A 23,393-nucleotide genomic window follows, 5' to 3' on the forward strand; every position below is an offset into this window, starting at 1 on the left:
AGACCTCCGGGCCCACCGCCCATTGGGCGGGCCCGCCGCCGCTCAGCTGATGGGGAGTTCCGGTCCCGCCCCGCCCCGGAAGGCCGACGAGGTATCTGACTCGTCTCCCGGTTCGACTAGCGCCGCGATGCCAGCGGCGGGTTGGCTTGCCCTCCGCTGAGTGTTCCTTGCACTTCTGACCGTGGCTGCGCCCCCGGCGGGCTCCTTGGGGCCGGCTTGGCCTCCCACCCTCCAGCGCCCTTCCCTCCGCGGGGCCTGGAACAAGGTTTCTCAGCCGCATTACGGGCGGTCACCCCGGGTGGCCCCATCCTGCGGCCCGGCCTGTGCACTGGGGTGCTCAGCAGCTCCCTGGCCTCTGCAGACCCCTAGATGCCTGCTTCAGCCCCGCCAGCGCTGGGCCTGACGACCACGTGCTGTTGGGAACGAGTGACTTACAACAAGCAGGCTGCGCCCTCCCTCAGCCTTCGCAGAGACGTCCAGACCACCCGTGGTCACTCGGCTGGCGTCTGAGGCCCAGCTGTCCTCCCTCGAGCCCTGTGTGACCCGCCAGTCCAAGGTGATTCACCCTACCCTTTCGACCCTTCCTCCATACTGCCTCCTCTGCTGTCGGTTTGTTCTTTTGCCTGTCTGGTTTGTACACGTTCTCCACAGGTCCTGGCTTCGTGGTGGCGGAGTTCTTAGGTGTTTTCTTCCTCACTGTGCTCCTCCACTTAGGACGGTGCCTGACACTTCCTGGAGTGGCAGTGTCTTCCAGCAGTGGCCCCCAGCAAGGCTTCAGAAATTGAGATCCACAGCTCCAGGGGTTCAAATAGTGTAAGACCACTACCCCATCCTTAGCTCCAACCGAGACTGGGACGGAGCCACACCCTGAGGGGGGCTCGGCCCTAGGTCACCAGGATAAGTAGTCCTGCCAATAAGGTTAAAACGGCATGTGCTATCTTTATTTTTTAATGCCTGATGTATAGACTGATGTGGAGCACCATGCTGGCACACAACAGGCAGCACATATCTATTAAATACCTAATGAGAGAATAGCTAAATTCTGGAACTAGACCTTCTCCACCTAGTAATGCTAAGTGTTTATCATGTCAGCCCACGTGTCACTTTCCTAACCCTCCTGCACCACATCAGCTCTGCTTTTTCCTGGGTCGTTCCGTATACATTTTTATGCTCTTCCTTATACAGATTCTTACCCACTTTTCTCACAGCACCCATTATAATTTATGATTGTTTATTTTGTGAAACTGCTTAATGCCTGTCTTTTAGGGCTTTTCTTTTTTTTTTTGGTACCGGTACGAGTACCGGGGATCAAACTCAGGTCCTTGCGCTTTTGCAGCAGGTGGCGAAACCGCTGAGCTAAATCCCCAACCCTAATGTCTGTCTTTTAAAAATGTATTATTAGTACGTGTTTGCAGTAGATATTGGTTACATCCCTTGTGGGGAGCATGTATGTAACACATCTTAATTATTTTCACACCCCCATTCCCTTCCCTCCATCTCATTTGTCTTTAAAGCTGGAAGGGCTGGGATCTTATGTTGTTCTGTTCACTGCAGTACTCCTAGAGTCTAAAAAAGCACCCGCCAATGATAGCTATGTGTGAAATCAACTGAATGATCATTTGTTGAGTTGTAGATGATGGGAAGACACTTTACATTTATATCAGCAGCCTAGCTCACTGACTGAAAAAGCAAACCTGAAAGAGTCCTGTCCAGAGTCACAGGTCTAGTAGGCAGTAGGATCAGACAAGAAAAAGGCTTGTGACTGATTCTTAGTCCTAATGTTCGCTCCATGTGCCCACTGGTAAGGGAGACAGACTCTGTATTTGGTCTAAGACTGGAAAGCCGGAAACACTCAGGCAGAGTCTAGAATGAAATTGACATTATTAAGCTTGGAGTGAAAGCAGGCATTGAGCTCGAGTCCTGTCATCACTTAGTGTCATTGGCCTCCCTAGAGGAAGACAAGACTAAAGTTTTAAGATGAGAAAAGAGCAGTCTGAGAATTGAGTGTATACTGAGGAACTATTTTTGTTTTTTGAGACAGGGTCTCACCATGTAGTTCAGGCTGGCCTCAGACTCACAGTGTAGCCCAGGCCAGCCTCGAACTCCAGATGATCTGCCTGCCTCAGCCTCCCAAGCACTGGGATCACAGGTGTGCACCACTGCACCCAGGTTATACTGAGGAATTTTGAGGAGTATTCAGAGGTCCTTATTTTGATACTTTGAGGATGCAAAACAAATCCAGCATGTAGAAATGATGTGATCACAGCGTTTGTTTAGGGGAAAAGGGAGCCAGGAGGAGGGATGTAACTCAGTGGTAGCGCACTTGCCTGGCATGCATAAGGCCTGGGGTTCAAGTGCACCAAAAAGTGCATGTGGCAGTATGCCATGGGTACGAAACATCTGGAGCAGTCTAGTGTGGGACAGAATGCAGATTAGTGGCTTAGCTGCTGCATCCTGATCTAGGGGCGAGATCAGGGAGTGACTGTGATGAAAATATTCTCAAATTGATTGTGCCGATGGTTGGGAATACCCTAAACCACCGACTTGTACATTTTAGGTGGATGAATTGTATGGCATGTAAGTCATGTCTCAAGCTGTTACCGAAAGAACATGAATTAATCATTTAACACAGAGAAGTTTCACATGTGAGCTTGGACTTCCTGCTGGCCCTGGCCGCACTGGAGCTGCAGTTGTCTGTTCCGCTGGTCCCCACCCCACCTCCCACCTCAGCTTCCCTTGCACCCTGTCTCCTGGCATTCGGGCCTAGTCCTCCTAGGTCACAGTGCTCTGACCAAGGGCTGTAGCAGCATCCTGGGCCAGGTCTGGCAGCCCCTACCCGCCACCTGTCTTGGAGGCTGAAGCCGCTGTTAGAAGCCCCAATGTCTGGCTAGAGCAGTGTTGGGAGAGTCCACAGCCAGGCGAGGAGGAGCTGCCGACCTGCCAACTGGATGCAGCCGCGTGAATAGCCTGCAGGAAAGCTGCCAGCTGAGCCTCGCACCCAGAAGGCAGAACTGGGACGGGGTGGGGTGAATTTTAAACCTCCAAGCTCTGGGAGGGTGTTACATCGAAGCAGGTAATAAAAACCCATCTCCCTGCCCTCCTCTGTCCCCAGTCTGCTGACAGCAGGTAGCAGCCGCTGCCTTCACATGGAAGACACTTCCTGGTACACCCTAATCTTCCCTACTTTTGACCATTTTATCATCATAGAAAAGCCATTCTCCACATCTGCACTGTCCAGTGAATAGCCACTGGCCACGTGTGGCTGAGAGTTAGTTGAAAGTCCTGCCCGTTGTGACAGGTTCGGTGCTCTGTGGCCACCAGTGCCTGGTGGCTGCCGTGTGTGCCAGGACTGTTCAGGTTACGCCAGGCCGGGCCGGTGAGGCTAGGGCGTGACACATACATCCTCTCCTTCCCCAGGCAACCCAGATTCCATGCAGGCGTTGGTGATGGTTGTCCTCCTCACCCTGGGCCTGGGCCTCTGCAGCTGTTCCTGTTGCTCAGGAGGAAGTAACGGCACCTTGACTCCTCCTGGCAGCACAGTACTGGGCCAGGCCTCAGTGGTGGCGGCTTCAGGACCGAGGCTTGGCTCATGCAGGATGAGGGGCGTCCCGAGTGCTGGGGTGCCCAGGGGACATACGCTACGTGGTCAGACAAGGAAAGGACTTGCTCTGGCAGGAGGAGACGTACTCTCCCAAAGTGCGCGTGGCTGGACACTGTGCTGCTGTGGGAGGACCGGCTAGGGTCAAACTACAGAGGTGAGGTGGGCACCACAGTGGAGAGTCGGGAAGTTAAGAAACTGAGAGAGAATGATTCTTACCTTGTTTTACACACGGGCAGAATTTTTGATATTTGCAGCCCAAAAGCATCTATCATGACCACATCCAAAAACTGAAAAAATAAGAGGAGCCAGAGAACATCGCCTAATTTTTGGTCACGCCTGGCCCATTTCATACCTTGAGTTTCTTGCTGGTCCCTGTAAACACTGAGCTTGCAGCCCCAGCAGTGGGCCCCCTGACTGTGTAGCCCAAATCGGATGTAAGTTGACTTCCCACTTTGCTGGCCACTAAAACCTTTTAGTCTTTGCAACTAAAATAATCCCGTGACCTAACTCATCCATAGGGCCTCGGATTCTGAGAGGCGGAGCCTCGGCTCCCAGAGCGCTTTCTTCTTTCTTGGTAGCTCTTCACCTGCAGAAGGCAGTGGTGTGAGCTGGGGGGAAATGCACAGCTCACCTCTTCTCCAGCAGCGCCCCGCCCGGCTGAGCCCCAGCCCCGGCACAGGGCCACGCAAATGCCCTTGGAGGCGGCGAGTGCAAAGCCCTCAGAGGCAGGACATCCCAGGCTGCCGGGCTCTCGACGTTTTCATGGCGTCTCCGCTTCTGTCGCACATCTCCTTGGAGTTGCACCACTTGTCCACAGTGCAGCTTCCTCAAAACTGGTTTGCAGGAAGCCGGCTCGGCCTTCGGCGCCTCGGCCTCGGCCGCCCTTCTGCTTTTCTGGGTCCAGACGGTTCTGGCGCTTCGCTGTGTTGGGGCGCGCGGACTCCGCCTCAGTCGCTGCTCTCACAACAGTTCCATCGGCCCACACGTAGGCAGCGCGAAATGAAGAGGCGAGGCGGCTGACTGCTGCGCGGAAGTGGAAGCAGGGCTGTGTTCTTAGTCCAAACCGAAGCCGCCCGAAGCTGCTGTTACTGTGTGTTAATTCAGCCCTCGGGATGACTTGGGTTTATTTTCATAAAAGATGTGAAACTGTGGTCCCAAAGACGGGCTTTGAATGGAGTTTTCTTTTAAGTAGAAACCTCCACTACTTGGGCATGTTTTCAAAACCCACAAGGCCTCTGCAGCAGTCAGGTGTTCACCTGGGACGGGGGAGGTGAAAGAAGAGGAACTTCTGCTTCCTCCTAGAGCGACCGACCGGCGGCGTAAGATGGTGACAAGTGTGCAGCCCCCGCTGCTCTCACCACCACTTTCTAATGCTTTGTGAGGGGTCTTTTTTTCTAAAAACAAATTTTGCGGTACTGGGGAATTTTGCAAGCCCAGGACCTTTGCACTGAACTTCATCCCCAGCCTTTTTTATTCTTTGTTTTGAGACAGGGTCTTGCTCAGCACCTAGGCTGGGCTCAGACTTGGGATCCTCTCATCCTCCTGCCTCAGCGTCAGGCATGAACGCCATGCCCACCTCTTTATAAGTATGTTAACCTGTATTGTGATCCTAAAATAGACCATCAGCAGCTGTAAATGTGTTCCTTTTTTAGGCGAAGACTTACGGGAAACATCAGTGGAGACGAATACAATGGAGAAGGCCCGAAGCACAGATGGAACACACCTCAGCCTACGACAACAGAGCGGTTTCTAGTCCATGGGGAAAAGGATGAATTGTTCCATTATTCTGTTAGAAAAAGCAACTACATGTGGGGGAAACAGGCTTCATGTTTTGTACTGACATAAATTACAGATGGATAAATACTGAAATGAAGAAACCAACAATATGAAAGCATTCAGGGAAAATTGGCAAATATAAAATCTTCGAGAGGGGAACTTTTTAAAGGCCAACACTTAAGTCAGAAGGTATTTATTGAAAAAGTTGATTTGTCTACATAAAGACTTAAAACTTAGCATGTATAAAATAAATGTTTTGCTTTAAAAAAGTATATAAAAAACAATAATCTGTTCTTTAGACTCTCACGGAAAGGTAGGCAGCTGATACGTGAGACTGCCGTAGGAGTGACCAGGCCCTTCAGAGGAGAGCTGCTGAGCATGCCTCCCTCCTCTGGTGACTGCATCTCCACTTTCATTACTTAATCCATGGTGCCTGGGGTTGAGGTGCAGCTGGCTGCACCCCAGGTCCAGAAGTGGGCAAGTGACCTAAGGCCGTCCAGTCATCAGCATCCCATCTGTTGAGCTACACTGATTGGTTCAGAGGTGGACACGTGACCCAAGTTGATGAGCGCTACAAGCAGGACTTTTCCGGATGAGTGGTTCAGTGACCTGAGCATCACTGTGTAACCAGCAGCATCCCATCCACAGAGCTAGCGACTGCTGCAGGGATGGATATATCCAAGTTGGTGAGAGCTAAAGCCAGGATTGATTCTGGGAATGTTCAGGAGGGAGAGATTCACCTTCCTTTGAGCTTGGTGGGGGTTTTGTTATTCCTGCTGCTGCTGCTGTTGCTGCTGCTGCTGCTGCTGCTGCTGCTACTGATACTGTTGTTTTTGTTTTGAGCTTAGTGTTATAAAGATACAGGCCTGGAGTTGTCAAGGGTCATTTTGTAAAACTCAAAAAGTAAGCAATGCAGAAAAAGGTAGATATACGAGAGAAAGACTGTTTGAAAAAGATAGCTTGTGGCCTGGTGTGGTGGCAAGCGCTTGTAGTCCCAGCACTCAGAAGGCTGAGGCAGGAGGATCGCTTTGAGTTTGAGGCCAGCCTGAGCTACATAGAGAGTTTAAGGCCCACATGAACTATGTAGCAAGACCCTGCCTAAAAACAAAACAAAACAAGGGGCGGGGGATTTAGCTCAGTGGCTCCACACCTGCCCCTCAAGCGAAAGGTCCTGAGTTTTATCCCAGGTACCGAAAAACAAAACTAAGCAGGGGTGCATAGTAAGCCTGCAGAAACAAGCCTCTCCATGGTGACTGTGGAAACACATCTCCCTCTCTTCAGAGAGCCATAGCAAAGACCTATAAGACACAACAAAAAGATAGCTTACAAGAATGGATTCTAACACTTTTTTTTGTACAGGGGATTGAACTGGGGAACTTGCGCTTGTGAGGCAGGTACGGTGCCACTGAGCTAATCCCCAGCCTGAGTCTTGATTCTAGACATAGCTAAAAGTAGCTTTCTCTGTGACATTTCATCGAGTCCATCAATTCTCTTTTTGGTTAAGCAGATGTGACTGTGACTTGTAATTGAAAAAGTCTTGGCCAATTCATGGAATACTGTACATCCATATGTATACACAAACAGAAAAGAAAATGACTCGGGTGCCTTTCATGAAAAAAATCAAAGTGCACCAGTAAATTTATTTAATTATTTATTTTGGATAAAGGGGCTTGCTCTGTAGCCCAGGCTGGCCTCAGACTCATAGCAATCCTCCTGCCTCAGCCTCCCAAGTGCTGGGATTATAGGCCTGTGCCACCACGCTTAGCTATACCAGTAATTCTAAAATTCAAAAGGGGAACAGGTTTGGTCAGTTGGTGTGAACTGTGTGATGTGCTGGTGATGTTTGGGAAGTGAGTGTGCTCATGGAAGGCCACCAGGAAGGGGGTCACTCCGACCGACGGACAGTTCTGGAGGGCAGTTCATCCTCTGCATCTGAAGCACCTTTGCTCACATCCGTGCAGTTCCACTGTAGGAGCAGGGCAGAGACTGAGCTGCACAGTGTTCATTACGCTGCTGCTGAAAAGAGTGAACCAATTGGAAACGGCAAAGACTACAAGACAGCACTGGTAAAAGATCACAGCGTGCAGACCTGGGGTCCTGGGCGGTTTTTCACCTGCGCTGCAGGTGCTGGGCTGCAGAGGGCAGGTGCTCCCGACAGACTTTATTTGCTCTTGCTGTGTAACAAGTTACCCTGACTTCAGCTGCTTCAGCAGCGCCCGTTCAGTCATTCACAGCCCTGCAGGCCGGAGCTCTGCACTCTCCTGGCCACACACACGGGTTAAGCAGCATGTGGCAGCATGCACATCCCGTGGCCTGCCTGTTTCCTTGCTGCTGCTCAGCCCCTGGGCCTGCCAGTTCCTCAGCACACAGCCCAGCAGGGTCGATGGCGGCAGCGGAGAATCCACAGCACGGAGCCCTTGACCTCAGGAAGTGCTCAGTCGGTAGGGCTCACCCTCCATCAGCTTCCTGCCTGAAGGCCGCGTCACTTGGGAACTCAAATCCTGTCTACAAATTCCACTCCCAGCAGCCCTGAGATGGAGTTTGAGGAACCAGAAGGAAGTGTGTCCTTTAGGGGATTGTGCTAGAATTTGCCTGTCATAATTACGGAGTAAAACAGAGCCCACTTCAAAAAATAAAAGGTAGAGGGTTCCATCTTCTGTAACAACAGCAACAAACATAATAAAAATAAAGTCAACACCCAAAGTGCTATGTCCTTGTTGTGAAGCCAGAAAACAGTGAGGGTCCTGACTGCGGTCCGGGCTCACGTGTAGAGAGACGGTGAGAGTCACGGGCCTGCGGCACACGGAGGGCTGGTGCAGACTCGTGAACTTGGGTGGGCGCAGCTCTTAGGCCAGGTTAGGACTCGGTGAGCACCCGTAAACACCTGCTTTGTGACTACACACAGGGTGAGTCTGGAGAACTTGAACCATCAAGAGTGGGCATCTCAGGGCAGCGGGCCATCATGTGACTTTTACACTTCTTTTCTGACTTATATTACTTTTTTCAACCTCCCTTGCTTATTTCCTAGAAGTAAATTTAAATAGACTTCCAAGAAAAACAACCTCCCATTGTGTGCTGCCCTGGAGGCACCGGCTACAGCCCTCCACATCAGTGTGTGAATCCTGCAGCCTGGCCTGGCACGCAGGTCAGTGACTGGGCTGGAGGGCCGAGGGCCCTGGCGATGACATCTCTGTGCTGCAAGGTGGCAGCGACCCTGCTGTCAGCAGAAGACCCGATGTCTGCGCAGCTCCAAGGGGAGATCCGCTGCGGTGGATGTCATCCTGCAGCACAGTGCCTCCCGGCAGCCGCTTTATCTTTTAGCTTTGTGTCGCCTTCCAACGCTGTTAATGAGTCAGGAAAGGGGCATAACTGGGGCATGCAAACCGCAGTTCCACACCTTTCTTCTTGTGAAGGTCTGTCTGTGCCTGCCTCTCCTCCTCTCCTCCTGTCTCTCTCTCTCTCTCACACACACACACACACACACACACACACACACACATGCACGGCACTTGCAGTGTGCATACTTTAGGAAGGAGTGGTGGTATAAAGACTCAAAACTGACATTCACGGTCATGCAGGCTGGCCTCCCTTCTTTTTTTTTGGTACCGGGGATCGAACTCAGGTCCTTGTGCTTGTGCAGCAGGCGGCGAAACCACTGAACTAAATCCCTGACTGGCCTCCCTTCTTGCTGCCACCCAGGGAGAGATGTCCAGCGTCAGTATCATCACGGGGCTGTCCTCGCGGAGCACGCCGCCCGCGGTGCACTCCCTTACCTTCACGCGTTCTATTTTCCTGGTGCCAGGAACGAGAAGAGTAGTCTGAGCAGAGGAAAAGACAGACTCTGCTTTCCATGTGTGGAGCACCTGGAGAGATCGTGTCAGAGGGCTCATGGCCGTTCCTGCTCCGCTCTCCCCTGTAATTATTACTGATTATTCCTGCGCAGTCCACAGCAACATTTGCCTCTGTGCCCTTTTACATTACGGTGTGGGAGAATCATGACGACTTCATCAAAAGGAGCTGAGTGGGGCTGGGAGTGTGGTTCCGTGGCACGGGGCCTGCCCAGCATGTATAAGGACCTGAGTTCAATCCCCAGAACTGCCATGGTGAGCTAATTAACTATAGCATTGTTTATAGTTTTTCTCATTTTACAAATGAATAAACTGCAGCAATGAATGGGTAAAGTAATGAGTCCCAACAGATATGTCCGACTCTCACCTGATAGAACAGATATGTTCCACAAAGACACAGAGTGCCTGTTGGCCCAGTAAAATCTCTTGTAGCCCTGACTCCCATTAAAAGTTAGGAATGTGCTGGGTGTGGTGGCTCAGGCCTGTAATCCTAGTGCCCAGGAGGCCGAGGCAGGATGGAAAGTCAGCAGCCGGCCTGGGCTACATAGCGAGACCCTGTCTCAAAAAACCAAAAGCAAACAAGAAAAGGTTTGGGAAAAGAAAAAAGGTCTGCACAAGTCAGGGACAGGACATGGGTTAGGGACAGCAGTCTCAGACAAGGTGATCAGGGTCTCATCAATGTAGGCACCTCTTGGGGTCACTGTTGTGAGCTAAATGGTGGCCTCAAAGCTATGTCCATTTCTAAGGCCCCGCACCCCGAGCGTGTCACAGCCCTGGCCCATTGGAGCTGCCATAGGAAGGTGCAGAGGCCGGGAAACCTGTAAACACGACAGTCTCCAAGTTCTGGGGCTGGGGGTGCAGGCATGGCAGGCTATCTGCTGCCCGGATGGGGCCTCGTGGCCACAGCCTCCAGGAGGACAAGTGCTGCGTCCTCGCAGCCAAGAGTGGGGTGCAGGCTCCCTTCAAGCCCTCGCATAGGAGCCTACTCTCCCCCCTCCAGCCGAGCTGGATCGGCCCAGGCCCCGCCTCCAGACGCTGTGGGCTATTGCAGTCAAACCGTCAAGGTAGACTCAGGAGGAAACAGACGGCCAAATCCTGGCCGCGACATTGTGTGGAAAAGGGTTGTTTTTGTTTTGCTGTAACTAAGACAGGGATCTGCAGATGAGAGAAGAAACTGGCAGAGGGCAGTGGACAGAGTGGAGGAGGTGTCATGGGACCACAAAGGGGTCACTGCAGCGATGCGGCCACAAGCCAAGGAGTGCAACAGCCCCGGCAGCTGGAGGCCAGGAGCAGGGCTGCAGCCCACAGGAGCGTCTGCACTTGGTAGCCAGCCAGCAACCCGGAAGCCTCCAGTTGGGACGAGCTGGCCGGCTCACCCAGAGAAGAACACCCTTGTGAACAGGTGTGGTGCACACCTGTGATCCCAGCACTAAGGAGGCTGAGGCAGGAAGATCACTGTGAATTCAGTCAGCCTGAGCTACACAGTGAGTCTGTCTCAAAGCATAGTTCCTGTGGCTCTGTCTCTGAGACACAGACGAGCAGCACAGGTATTTGGGGAAGCAGTGGGCCGCTGGGCAGGGCTCTCCCGTACACAGCACTATGGGAGCCTTTGAGGGCACGCTGCTGTCACCCTGAGACCAGGCTTCCTTCTGCACCCCACATGTACTTGTGTGGAAAGGAAGAAGCAGACTCAGGCAATTTTAACCTGAAGGGTTAAAAACCAGAGCAGCTACGTTTTCCCCAGCTCCTTCCTTTGCTGAATGTGCAGCTCTGTCTGCCTCCCATGTTCCTCTCTCCCTTTCATCTTTACTTCTTGTCTTCTTGAATGTTCTTACCGCACAAGAGGATCAATGGATTTTCTTCCATTAACCTATTAATTTAGATGACTAAGGTAGTGAAGACTGACTCCAGCCCCAGCCTCCCCTTTTCTTTATCCGCCATGGTTTTGCGCAGATACAGTGTATCCAACTCACACACTGTGATGGCCAGGTCCTGTCCTCCAAGAAGTGGTCCTGTAGCCAATGAGAAAAAGCCAGTAGGGCCGTGTGAGCTTCCAGGAAGAGCCCCTTGCGTGAAATACACTTTTATCTAAGCACTGGGGATAGAGCCCAAGGTCTTCACAGTGAGCTGCACCCCAGCCCTTTAGTTTTTCAGTGACAGACAGGCTCTTGCTAGGTCACCAAGTTGCCCAGGCTGGGCTTGAACTCACAGTCTTCCTGCCACAGCCTGCCTTGTGCTGGGACTAGACGCGTGCCCCACCACGCCCAGCTGAACGCACCATTAGGGAAGCTCCATCTCCCCTCCATCCCTCCTCCCTGGAATGGGAGTGGGTTGGGTAGGGCTGCAGCAATCAGACTACCTGGAGGAGATCCTGAGAGCCAGACACAGGCTGCCGGGGTGCCCAGTGACTGTGCAGCCTTGGGTTACTTATTTCTGAACTATTTTACACAACAGAAATAAATGCCAATTTCTTCTAAAAGTAGAATACTGGTGGAGGCGATAAAGGTGTTGAAGAGAGCCTTCCACCACCCTGGCTAATTGGAGAGCTCATGTCTAAAGGGCACAGGAACTTCTTGGCCTGTTCAGCTGGGGAAATGGAATCTTAAGAGGGTCAGACCCAGCCGGGCGAGGCGGCACAAGCCTGGAGCCTCAGCACTCCAGGAGGCTGAGGCAGGAGGGTCCTGAGTTGGAGCCCAGCCTGGCTGCTTATCAACCTAGCCAGACCTTTACTGAGACTAAGAGAGAGGCAGGCAGGTAAGTAGGTAGGTAGGTAGCCTGGGGTGGAGCTCAGGGCGAAGGCTCCTCATGTAATCCTCAGTGCCACCAAAGAAAATCAGATCCCTCATTTTCAACAGGCATCAGGAATTCCAGCCTCCCTATGACAGCTCCTGACTGGAAGATGGAGGCTCGGTTGGAAAAAAGGAACACCACTGTGTGGCCCGAAGGCAGAGGCGGAGGAGGCTGTTTGGCCCACAGGGGCTGCCATTCACCAACTCTGTTTGTCGCTGTCCTCACTTGTGCTAGTCAGCCTCCTGAGCACATAATAAACGCCTCAGGCAGCCGCCTTCTAAGGGAACAGGCCTTATTCAGTTAGTTTTTGGGACAGGGTCCCACCGTGTAGCCCAGGCTGGCATGGTGATCCTCCTGCCTCAGCTTCCCAGGTGCTGGGATTACAGCTGTGCACCACCATGGCCGGCTTCACAGCAGGAGGCCTCACTTGGGGTTTGGCGGCTCAGTCCACGAAGGTTTGGCCCTGTGGCCCTGGGGCTGTGGCCAGGGAGAAAAGAGGAAGAAGGGCGGGCCCCACTGTCACCTTCAAGGGCCACCCCAGTGACCCACGGGCCTCTGCCAGGCCACTGCTAAAGTGCATGCTGCCCCCTAGCCTTCAACCATGTGACCCACAGAGACCCGCAGGGCTCCCTGTCCGCGGAGGCTGGCACAGTGCTGTGCGCTGGGGCAGCGACCCCTCCTGGCCGCCCACCAGGAGTCCTCAGTTACAGACTGCGCTTGCCTTCCAGCAAGGACTGGGCTCCCGACGGGGGCCGGCAGGGCAGGAGGAGGCTCTGGGGGAGAGCAAGACCCCAGAGGCTTGGGGAAGAGAGGGGCCAGATGTGGTGCCACAGTAGAAACCCTCACGCTGCCTGCTGCTGCAGGGAGCCAGGGCAGGGCCGAGGTCCCAGCTGCAGGCCAGCCCTGCCCTCCTCTGAGCCCAGCTCTAAGGGTGTCCTCGGGGAGAGGAGCACCGTCCCGAGGCTCCATGTTGAGGCCCAAAGCAGGGTCCTCCTGATAGCCCAGGTAGGGCCCGGCCTCTCCGAAGGCCTCCTGGCCTCTCCCTGTGGTCCTCAGGCAGGTTCGTGGGCCCCTCACGCAGCCTGCACGCCCCTCCTCTGGAGTCTCGGGATCCGGGGACTGTGCCACACCTTGGAAGCGATCCCGCCCTGTCCCCTGGCTACAGCCCGGGCGTCCTGGGGACAAAGTTCCCGCAGCTTGTGGAACACTCGGTTGGGTGGCCTCTCATCCCGGCCTAGAGGGCGTGGACCGAGGTCTGCGCTGGTCCCTGTGGGAGGTGGCGGGACCCGGTCACCACTGCTCCGTGGGAGCCTGGTCATGGCCATCGCTAGCCGTGCTAGGAGGCGCCGCGCGGCCACCCTGGTCCCCGGGAGGGGCCCCCCAGACCTCCCCAGCGAGCGCCTGCCTCAGTCGCGGCGGCCCCAGACCCCGCCCCGCGCCCCGCGCCCCCGACTCCCGGCGGCCCCTCCCCTCCTCTCCGCAGTTCCCTCCCCTCCCCACCCTTCCCAGGTGCCCGCCCCGCCTCGACCTCCCGGAGACCGACCCAGCCCGCCCTCCCCTCCACTCCCTCCCCCCCCGCCTCCCCCCTCCCGTTCTGCGGCGGCGGCGACATGCGGCTGCTGTTCCTGGCGGTGCTGCGGGCGCACACGGGCAACGCCGTCACGGCCGAGCGCATCCGGTAGGTGCGGGCCGAGCATCCTGGGCCGGGCCGGCCGGGCCGGGCGCGCAAACGGCCGGCGGCTCGGGCCTGGGTGCGGGGGCCGCGCGGGGACCGGACGCGCGCGCGACAGCCACGCGCGCCCGGGCCTTGCTGTGCGACCCCGGGCGGGCGGAGGCTTCCCTGCCGCGGAGACCGGCCCCGACCGAGGCCAGGGCCAACCACTGGGCTCGGGGGGCCTGCGCGTCCCGCCTCCGCCTCTGCACCCTCCGGCCCTGTTAGCGCCCAGCGCCTGGCTCTCTGCAGTCTCTTGCCTGGCCCATTTACCTGTCTGTCCGGCTGGAACCCCAGCCTGGGCCCTCGGACAGGGAGGGCGAACCGCCCTTTCCTCCCGGCCGCCCCGCGGGTGCGCCAGCCGCGGAGGAATGGCACCGGTGCCTGGACCGTCTCCCCCGTTCCGGCCGCTCCTTCACTGCTCCACAGACCCACTTGGCTCATGAGATTTCCGAGTTTACTTCCCCTCCGCGGGCCTGTTTCTCCACCATTACCGACTCCCGCCCGGCTTTGCCTAACACATGTTACGGTTCTCCTAAAACTGGTGAGGAGGGGGGCAGCTGAAGTTTACTGGACAAATTATACTTAGGGTTTTGTGTTTGAACCTAGGACCTTTGAATTGAGCTAAATCCCCAGCTCTTTTTAATGTTTAATTTTGCGACAGGTTCTCAGAGTCGCTAAGTTGCCCAGGCTGGGCTCAAACTTGCAACTGTCCCGCCTCAGCCTCCCAGAATGATGGGATTATGGGTGTGCACCGCCACCCCCAGCTGCAGTCCGGACTTTTACCTTCTGTCGGTTTATCCTACATCGGCTTCACTCCCTGTGCTAAGCTGGGAAGAAGCCCACCTGGCGTGGAGCTCACGGCATGGGTCGGTGGGAGAGGCGCCAGGAAACAGACCTAAAGGGGGAACTGGGGAAACCTGGAGGCTGGTGGGCTCTTGAGATAAAGCCCGAGGGGGCTCTCCGAAGAGGCAGCGTTCGGGCCGAGAGGAAGGAGGCCACCACTCAGGGACGGGGTGCAGCCCGGGGGGGTTGACCCAGGAGCTCAGGACACAGCGAAGGCAGGGGACAGACGGTGTGACTGAGAGGACAGCGTTGGGAATGAGGCCCGGCCCCGGAGACACCACAGCGGGGGAGAAGAGATTGTGTCTTGGAACTCTGGGAAATACGCACCTGTCTCTGAACACCTGGCTCTGCGTGCGGGAGGGAGGCGCCCCCTCGCCCTCTGAAGGTTGGGCCGAACTGACAGGAAACAGATTGAGTGGGAGAGAAGGCGCAGGCAGACCTACTGCATGCACGGGTGCAGCCGCAGTGTACTTACCCCAGGAGCTTGCGACCCCTTCTGTGGGGACAGGCGGGCGGGGAATGTGGACATTTAGGGTGAAGAGCAAGGACGTGTACCCGTGCAGCCACCTGGAGAAGCACCAGGTCCTGGGACAGGCATGGCCGGCAGAAGGGGTGACAGTGTTCTCTTGGGGATGTGGAGGGGAGCGGAGCAGAAGACAGAGGTGTCTTCCGTGTCTGTCCATGTGTTTCCCGACGCCAGCCTTTCTTCCTGCCAGGAGTTTCACTAATGCACACCTGGAGAGGGGTCAGAGGCTGCGCTCTTCCACCTTGGTGGGTCAACTTTCAGCGGATGAGGTGGTATCGGAATAAAGCTTCTCCCCCATTGCTCTGTTGAGTTCTTTCGGCTCAACAGTTGGCACCCAAGGTGTTTGGGAGGGACAGTCCCCGGGCCCCAGATCCAGACTCAAACTGTGTCCACGTCTTCCAAGGACCCGCAGACACACCCACCCACCTATGGCCAGGTCTTGCCTTTGTCCCAATTCAGAGGAAAACTAGAAAGACAACTGAACTGCTGCCCTTCTCTTCCTCCCATGCCAGGTGCGCTGTGCACCTGAGCTGCTGCACCCTTCACCTGCCCTTGGGGATGCACTGGGGTCGGGGGGCAGGCCAGTCCTGGAGAGGCTCACTGAGTCTCATGGGGCCGCCTGGCTCCTGGGCTCCTGGTTCTTTGCACTAAGCACTAAGCAGAATAAAGGTTGCTGTTTGTGACTTGGTGTCTGTTCAGGGCCAGATTTTGTGCTCCCTCACCTCGGGGAGGATTGCCGGGAGAAGGAGGGAAGAACAGATGTTGTTTGAAGACATTGTCTGTCCTGGGAATCTTGGGTCCCCAAGGACGAGATGCTCTGCCCTGGAAGGGGAGGGGAAGGAGGTTCCCATGGTGTTGGGGATTCCCACGAGCCAATCAGCAGGAAGCAGTGAGACCTGGAGCAAGTCCCTAAATGTTCTCTGCCAAGGACCCTGGTGACTCTCGTGACCCTGTGCGGCTGGAGAGGGAGCCCCTAAGTAAGACTGGAGTTCCCCTCAGCCTAATCGAATAGAATAGGGTTATCTGCATTAGATAAGATCTGATTGGAAGAAGTGGCTCCATTCTTATACAAGAAAGTTTGTCACTGCATGTGGACACCATTCCTAGCACAGTGCTGCACACCCATAGTCCCATCGTCGCTGGAGGCTGAGGCAGGAGGATCCCTGACCACAAGTGTTCAGGGCTATCCTGGGCAGCATAGCAAGATCCTGTCTCTTAAGATGTATGTTTTTAAAAAATTAACACTTGATACATAAATAGTACAAAATTGCAGTGGCTTTATTGAAATCAGAAACACAGAGGGCTGGGAGAAGTAGGTGAGGGACCCACCCAGGCCTGAGGTCAGGGCAGGCCTCAGGCCCATGAGTGCCACTCCCTGCTTCACCACTGCCGAAGGAGCCTGCTGGCTTCCTTGCCTGGTGGCTGGGGTTCCTATCAGTTGTAGGGACCCTGGCCTGACCGCCTCATAGGGTGGCCCTGAGGGTCAAGCGCATCGGCACATTTCCCGTACTCTACACCAGTGTCTGGGACGAAGGATGCAGTCAGTGAATTCGGGGTGTTCATGGAAACTCGGCTCTCGGGTGTCAAGGGGGAGGGGAGCTCAGTGTCTCCCACTGCCTCCAGGGACAGGTGATGACCTGGAGGCAGTTTTGGTGACACCGGTGACATTGCAGCTGCGGGCCTGGAGCTGCTGTGTCCTCCAGTGCCCAGGATGACCCTCCTGACGGGCCATCCTGTCCATCAGGGGAGGGCGGAGCCTGCGTCACCATCCAGAGTCACAGCCTGCAGCCTATAGCAAAAGACAGCTTCTGGGGAGAGGCAGGATGACATCCCTGGATTATGGTTTGTCCTGACGGACTGCAGACCTAAGCCTGGGCCTCGGGTGAGCGGGCCCATGCAGCAGGGACTCGATGTACAGAAACACGATCGGAAAGGGGTGGGGCCTAGCCATAGGTGGGAGCAGGAAACCCACACGGACCCCGACCCTTCCCATCCCCATACAGCGTTCCTTCCACCCAGGTTTGGGCAGGAAACTCTGGGAGGGGGTCTTGGGTCCCTTCCTCAGACAGCTGAGGTGAGAGAGTTTCTCCATGGCTCCCAGCAAGACAGAAAGGCAGGGAAGATTTGATTTGTAGGGTTCTGGCTGGCTTTGGTGAGATTGTGGTTTCTAGGACCGAGACTAGAAGACAAATTCTAGTTTCTGTGGTTTGTCTCAGGGAGAAGACGAGAGGAGAAGGTCAGAGAGAAAGTCTGCTTCTGAAACTTCACATTGTGGTATCATTCTCTGAGCCCCAGCATCAAAGTTCCAGAGCTCTGCGAGGCCCATCAGTGGTGCATGTGCACACACACACGAGCACATGAACACACACATGCGCACAGCTTGGGGCCTGAGGGGACGAGCACGCCTTCGCTCTGGACTGGCAGAGAAGCACAGAGAGCAGGGCTTGGGCTCAGTGTTGAGCACAAGCCCATGGCTCCTTTTCTGCAGAGGAGGAGGCAGGCAGCAAGCAGGGTACGTGGGTTCCGGTGCATGGCTGTCTCTCGGCATTTCAGAGGGTGCGGTGACAGGCCAATGCGTTTTGTGTGACACATCTGTGACGCTGACTTGGGAGTCCGTGTCTGGGCTCTGTGTCACCCTGAATGCTCTTCCGGAGTGGGCGTGTGGGCTGCCATGAAAGTCAGAGCCCTGGCTGCTACTTAGCGTCTTAAATGCAATGACTGGGCCCCTCCTCTCCATAACGGTTGCCAAGCCCCAAGAGTATGAATCTTGCACCCCAGGACTGGCTCACTATCTGATGTCATCTCGAAGCAATTCGGGGTTTCTAAGATGTGGGGTCTACTGGGAAGATGATGTGGGCCTAGGACAAGATTCAGGGCCCCACAGACCTGTGTGGCCAGGTGGGAAGGAGGCATACAGGTCACCACCCACCTCCAGTACCCTGGGGCTGCAAACCTTTGCTAGAAGAACCTGACAGTCCCCGTTGAGCTGAGCTCCTTGATGTAGACCGATTCCTATCCCTGAGGTTAGAAATAAATGCATAGTAAAGAATTAAAATTTACTCTGGTGAGTTAAAAAGTGGGGTCAGAAACCTGAGAGCACTCATTCCACCTGCAGAGGAGAGAAGAGCTGCAGGAAGAACCAATGTAAAAACCTCTGAACCGGCTCTGTGGGGCAGGAGGTGGGGATCCAGTTTCAGGGTGCAGTGCTGATGTGTGCACAGCTGGTCCTCAGAAACCCGGAAATAATCTTCTAAACCAAGTGGGACCAACCAGCCCATGTCACCTGTGGGCATCGGGCCACCACCTTCGTTTTTCTGTTCTGCCACCCTGGTCCCGAGCCACACCCCGAGCCAGGGACTGTGAGGGCCAAGCTGAGGGGCTAGGACGAGACCCTCCAGCCCACAAGCCTGAAGGTGCCTTCTCTATGCTGCATGTCAGAAGGGGTTTTCTGAGCCCTCTCTGCACTGAACAACCATAGGATATCCACTCCACACCCAGTGTGTGGCCCCGGATCAGCTCCTAAGGGAGCTGGGAAATGCAGACTTGGGTCTCCTCAGGGGACAGACAGTAGCACACCACAGGGTCGGAGCAATCTAGGGTGGGAAGTGTTGCCTCGGGATTATCTGTTCACTAATTTGTTTCTTGTTGTTAGTCCACATTTGCAGTAGATGACATCGCAGCCAGCATGGGGAGTTGTTCTACGCACAGAACACATCTTAGTTCTTTCTATTTCCCTTTCCCTTCCCTCCGTCCCTCTCGATCCCTTTCTCATTTGCAAAAAATCCATCTCCCTCTTCCTTGTTGTCTCTTTTATTCTGCTCTTTAAATTATTTATACTTTAGATTTCTCATGTAATAGAAGCCATGTGATATTGAAGCTCGTGTGTCTAATCTATTTCACTTATCATTATGGTCTCATAGTGCATCTATTTTCCTATAAATAGCTAAATTTGTCCTTCTTTATGGCAGAGTAGTGCTCTATTTTCTTTTCTTTATCCACTCATCTGTTGATGGGCATCTAGGGCTCTTCCAAGATTTATCTGTTGTGAACTGTGCTCCTGTAAGCATGGGGCGCGTGGAACTCTACAATACGATGGCTTTCACTCTTTGGGGAAGATACCCAGAAGGCAAATATCTGGGTGCAGTGGAATTTCTCTTTGTGGATTTTGAGGCGTCTCCACCCTGGTCCCCACAGTGGTGGTCCCAGTCATGCTCCCACCAGCAGCGTGGCCGGGCCTTCTACCCCGCAGTCCCGCTGCACTTGTTATTACCTGATGGGACGATGGCCGTTCTCCGTGGGGTGAGACAGGCCTCAGAGTTGTGTCACTTTCCGTCTCTCTCACGGCCAGCGATGTTGAGCAACTCTTCCTGTGTTTGTTTGGGCCTCGGAATCATTGCAAACGTCCTTGTGAGGTCAGCGGACTTTGTGCAGTGGGTGGTGACTGCTTGCTCTTCCCCACCGGGGCCCAGTGTGCAAGCACATGTGTTTGCACGGAACGGGAAGCACTCTAGATCCAGGGGCCCCTGCAGCCCTGCGGCCCGGGGAAAGAGGGAGGATCTGGCACCATGTACACGGTGGTACTTTCCCTTTTGGGCTCAGCTACCTGCTGCTCTGCCACGCGGGATGCTGCCCTTACTGCTGCGCTTGGGGAGAAACAGGAGCACGTGGGAAGTGCACAAGTTCTCTGGCTTTTCTTTAGGGCAGTCAAAGGGGACGGTGGGTGTCCACTTGGTGGTGGCAAAGAGGCCTTTCGGAGGCGTGGGGCATCAGTTAACGTTTGCACTTACCGTGTGTCTGCCGGCACTACCTCCTGGGACAGCGGGGCCTCCGCGAGGGGTGGTGTCCTCTGGACCGGGCCGAGCTCCCACCTTGGTGATGGACAGTGCAGGCCTCACCCAGTTGCTCGGTCACAGTGCCGTCAGCCCTGTGACAGGGGTGCAGGGCGTTCAGGGCCTGGCAGGCTCCCCAGGAAGAGCTGCTTCTGCCCACAGCTGCTTTCCTTTTTTCCTGTCTTTTAAGCAGACATTCTTCCCATAACACGCGCCCTTAAAGTGCACAGCTGCTCAGTGTGTTCTTGGAGCTCTGTGTGGTCGGAGCACTCCTGACCCTCAGCTGTCCCCAGGCCCCAGCCCCAGCAGTCACTACCCGGCTCTGTGTCTGTGGCTTTGCCTGTCCTGGCCCGGGTCCCGTCACTGGAATGGTGCTGCACGGGGCCCTTTCTGAGGACTCTGTCACGCGTCAGAACGTCACCGTGTGTGGCCGGGAAGGTTCTCTCCTCTGCTGCACAGCTCTGCCCGACATCCGTGGAGGCTTGTGGGCACTTGGGTCACTTGCAGGCCCAGCTGATAGGAGCGGTGCTGCGGTGGGAGCTCACGTCTGAGGAGCAAGTTCCTTCAGCCAGGGGAGACGGACGGGCTGGGGAGGGCCTTTGCGGCACAGGGAACCGCGTGCGGAGCCCCCAAGGTGGGCAGGAGACCATGTGGTGCAGCAGGGGAGGGTGGCAGAGATTGGCTAGAAGCTGTCCCTGAGTGGAGATCCCCTGCGTCCTGCTGGGAGTGTGGGAGGCTCAGAGGAGGAGGCACAGGAGAGAGAAGAGTGCAGACTGCAAACGAGTCAGAGGGGCCTTTGTGATGAGAGGCAGGGAGAGCACGAATGGAGCGTGGCTTGCTGGGCAGCAGGTGCCGGGGGATGCCACGCTGCTGGCTGAATCAGGGAGGGGCAGGACCTGGGCACCCTGAGATGCATCCGCGAAGGGAGGAACAGTTTGCTTGGTGGTGTGGGCTAGAGAAAGAATTTTCTAAGCGGCAGGGCAGAGAGGGGGAGGGCTTCCTCAGAAGGAGACGGTCGGGAGGGGGAGGACCAGAGGCGAGGTGAGCCCAAGTGCAGTGGCCACCGGGAGGGGACTGGCGGTGTCCCCCTGCCCACGGGGCTGTCCAGTCCAGAGCCAGAGGGCCCACGTGGTGAGCGGCTGGAGGCCAGGGACGACTGTGCCCACTCTGGAGGATGCAGGACAGGGCTTGGGGGTGAAACTAGAGCCTGCCCCTCTCTCTCTCCCTCCCTCCCTCCCTCTCCCTCTCTCTCTCTCTCTCTCTCTCTCTCTCTCTCTCTCTCTCTCTCTCTCTCTCTTTCTCCTTTTCCATTTTTCATGCTGGGCATTGAGCCCAGGGACCCCTCTGCATGTTAAGCACATGCTCCACCACTGAGCTGCACCCCGTCACCCCGCAACCTGTCTGGCAGTTTGATTTTCTCTGACAGAGGAGCAGGCCCTGTGTTGACCTCTGGGCCCGGAGCTGAGCAGGCTCTCACCTGCTCTCCTACCGAAACATGACGCCAGCCACCTAGGCCATTTAGGGTTCCTCCTAACAGCCGTGAACATCTTGAAGGGAACAGACAAATCAGCCTTAATAATGTGTTCTCTGCAATGCAGAAATCTTAACAATTTCAATCAAGGTGAAATCAAGTATAGATATACATCCACATGTATATTTACCTGTTCATAATTTACTAATTGTGTGTGTGTGTGTGTGTGTGTGTGTGTGTGTGTGTGTTCACCACCCTGGGCGCCTCTATGTGGATGTGGCCACTTGTGGCTGACACCGGCAGCCCATCTTCCTCCCCGGCTCAGGTGACCTGTGGCTTCCCCATCTCAGTGGACACCGCTGGCCCGGTCACTTTGCATGCTGGAGCATTGTATTTTTGCATCTCTTTAAAAAGATTTCATTACTGTCACCTCCGGAGATCAGGAGTCCCATTAAGCGTCTCACACTTCAGTCTGCACAGCAGGTTCACAGGGATAACATCCCGGGGACAGGACGTGTCGCCCATGTCTCACCAGTGCACAGACTGGTGACATGGGGCTTCTCGCCTGGGACCCTGCAGCGCCTTCTCATGGGACTTTCTCATTCCAAGGCCAGATGGGTGCTGCCTGGTAGTCTTCACACACGGTCCAGGCCAGCCGCTGTTCTCCCCCATCGGGAGGCCAGATCAGAACACGCTCTCTCTGGGAGGCCAAGGTAGGGTGCAGATGCCAGTGGGTGCTGGGAGAAGGGCCCAACCCACCAGGGCCCCAGCCTGGGCGGCACTGGGAATGCCAGTTCCATCCCTGTCTCAGGGCCCTGTGGCAACAGGGCGGGGAGGGATGCAGTCTGTGCCCCTGCCCCGGTGGTTTGCTCCTGACGTTTACGTCTAAACCCAGACCTTGTCATTCAAGAGCATCCTGCCGAGCTGAGCAGAGACCACTAAGTACCTTTGGGCCCAGGGGTTGGAGGCCAGAGGGGAGGGCCGGGAGACAGCCCAGCCCCTCTGGGTCTCAGTCAGGGCTGCGTGGGTGGTTTCTTCCCTTCCTGGGACCTGCCAGTAAGCCATCAAGGTTTCTTTCTTTTTTTGTTGTTTGTTATTCTCAAAAAAGCTTTCATTAGGAAAAACATCCCGAGTTTCCTGGGCACGATAGATAGGTACTCCGTGAGTTTATTAGTTGAAGTATTACCTGACAGAAGGACTTGCGATACAACCATGTAGAAGTGTCCTAAGTGGACAGGACACGAGGGAAAATTTTAGTCCATAGAGAATTAAGCTTAAAGCTTTTATTTAGAATACTTATGAGATCATTAGTGTCTAAATTCTGCCTAAAATAGGTTTAATGGCTCAAGAACAACCCATTACCATGGCTCCCGCTGTCACACAGCCCCTCCAGGTGCAGGGAGCACTGGGTCTGCAGAAGCCCTAAGTCTCCCAGGAACGGACCCTCTAAGCGGAACGCCAAACTTTCCCATTTATTGGCGCACTTGCTTGGCTTCTCCATCCTTAGCGCCGTAAGAAAATGGAGTAGCAGTTGCTCAGTCCTGCTCAGAAGCACGGAGGATGCGCAGTGTGCATGATGCAATTTTAGGCTGAAGGGAGCCGTGATGGGGCCTCGGGCCTCCTGGCAGCTGGGTGGCCGTCAGCAGTTCCGGAAGCCCTGAATCTGGCGGGCGGGCCGGGTTACTGCCCGGCAATGGCGGGACAGGACCTGGCAGTGGAAGTGGCGAGACGCATGTGCACCTCAGTGTGCTCCGGGAGAAGCCAGCACAGTCGGAGCCCTGACTTCTTCAGTTGCACAGCACTGTGGGACCCGTATCTGATTTGCATTCTAAAAGGAGACCGGAAGAAACATCGCCACTCACATATCAGCACCCAGGGTGAGTCCACCTCATGCCCCCACTTAGACGCTGACGGAGGGCTCAAATCTAATATTGCTTCCCAAGGCCTTTGCTCCGCTGTTGGGTCACCACACAAATAACTTGGTCATGTTGCAAC

General features: G+C 55.2%; 1 protein-coding gene and 2 long non-coding RNA genes across 16 annotated transcripts in view; 2 read left to right on the forward strand and 1 right to left on the reverse strand.

The window, feature by feature from the left end:
* Window positions 1-22: 22 nt before the first annotated feature.
* LOC110348939 (uncharacterized) lies at window positions 23-8,080 on the forward strand. Its single transcript, XR_002394594.2, has 2 exons — window positions 23-556; window positions 5,254-8,080. It is a non-coding gene; the product is annotated as an uncharacterized LOC110348939 (long non-coding RNA).
* A 130-nt stretch (window positions 8,081-8,210) lies between these two features.
* LOC147822043 (uncharacterized) lies at window positions 8,211-14,137 on the reverse strand. Its single transcript, XR_015446278.1, has 3 exons — window positions 14,000-14,137; window positions 11,199-11,237; window positions 8,211-9,290 (listed from the first exon to the last, which is right to left on the reverse strand). It is a non-coding gene; the product is annotated as an uncharacterized LOC147822043 (long non-coding RNA).
* Glt1d1 (glycosyltransferase 1 domain containing 1) overlaps window positions 13,603-23,393 on the forward strand; it is a 75,025-nt gene continuing 65,234 nt past the window's right edge. For 3 of the 14 annotated variants that reach the window (XM_087198322.1, XM_087198331.1, XM_087198330.1), the window contains exon 1: window positions 17,625-19,672. In XM_087198322.1, coding sequence (XP_087054448.1) covers window positions 19,164-19,672 — 509 coding nt within the window. In that variant the 5' untranslated portion in view covers window positions 17,625-19,163. The other 11 variants (XM_087198323.1, XM_087198334.1, XM_087198335.1 and 8 more) reach the window with 8 other exon arrangements.

The sequence above is a fragment of the Heterocephalus glaber genome, unplaced genomic scaffold, assembly GCF_053883595.1.
Source record: "Heterocephalus glaber isolate CG9 unplaced genomic scaffold, H.glaber_assembly_v1.0 deba00001687, whole genome shotgun sequence".
Classification (NCBI taxonomy): Eukaryota; Metazoa; Chordata; class Mammalia; order Rodentia; family Bathyergidae; genus Heterocephalus; species Heterocephalus glaber.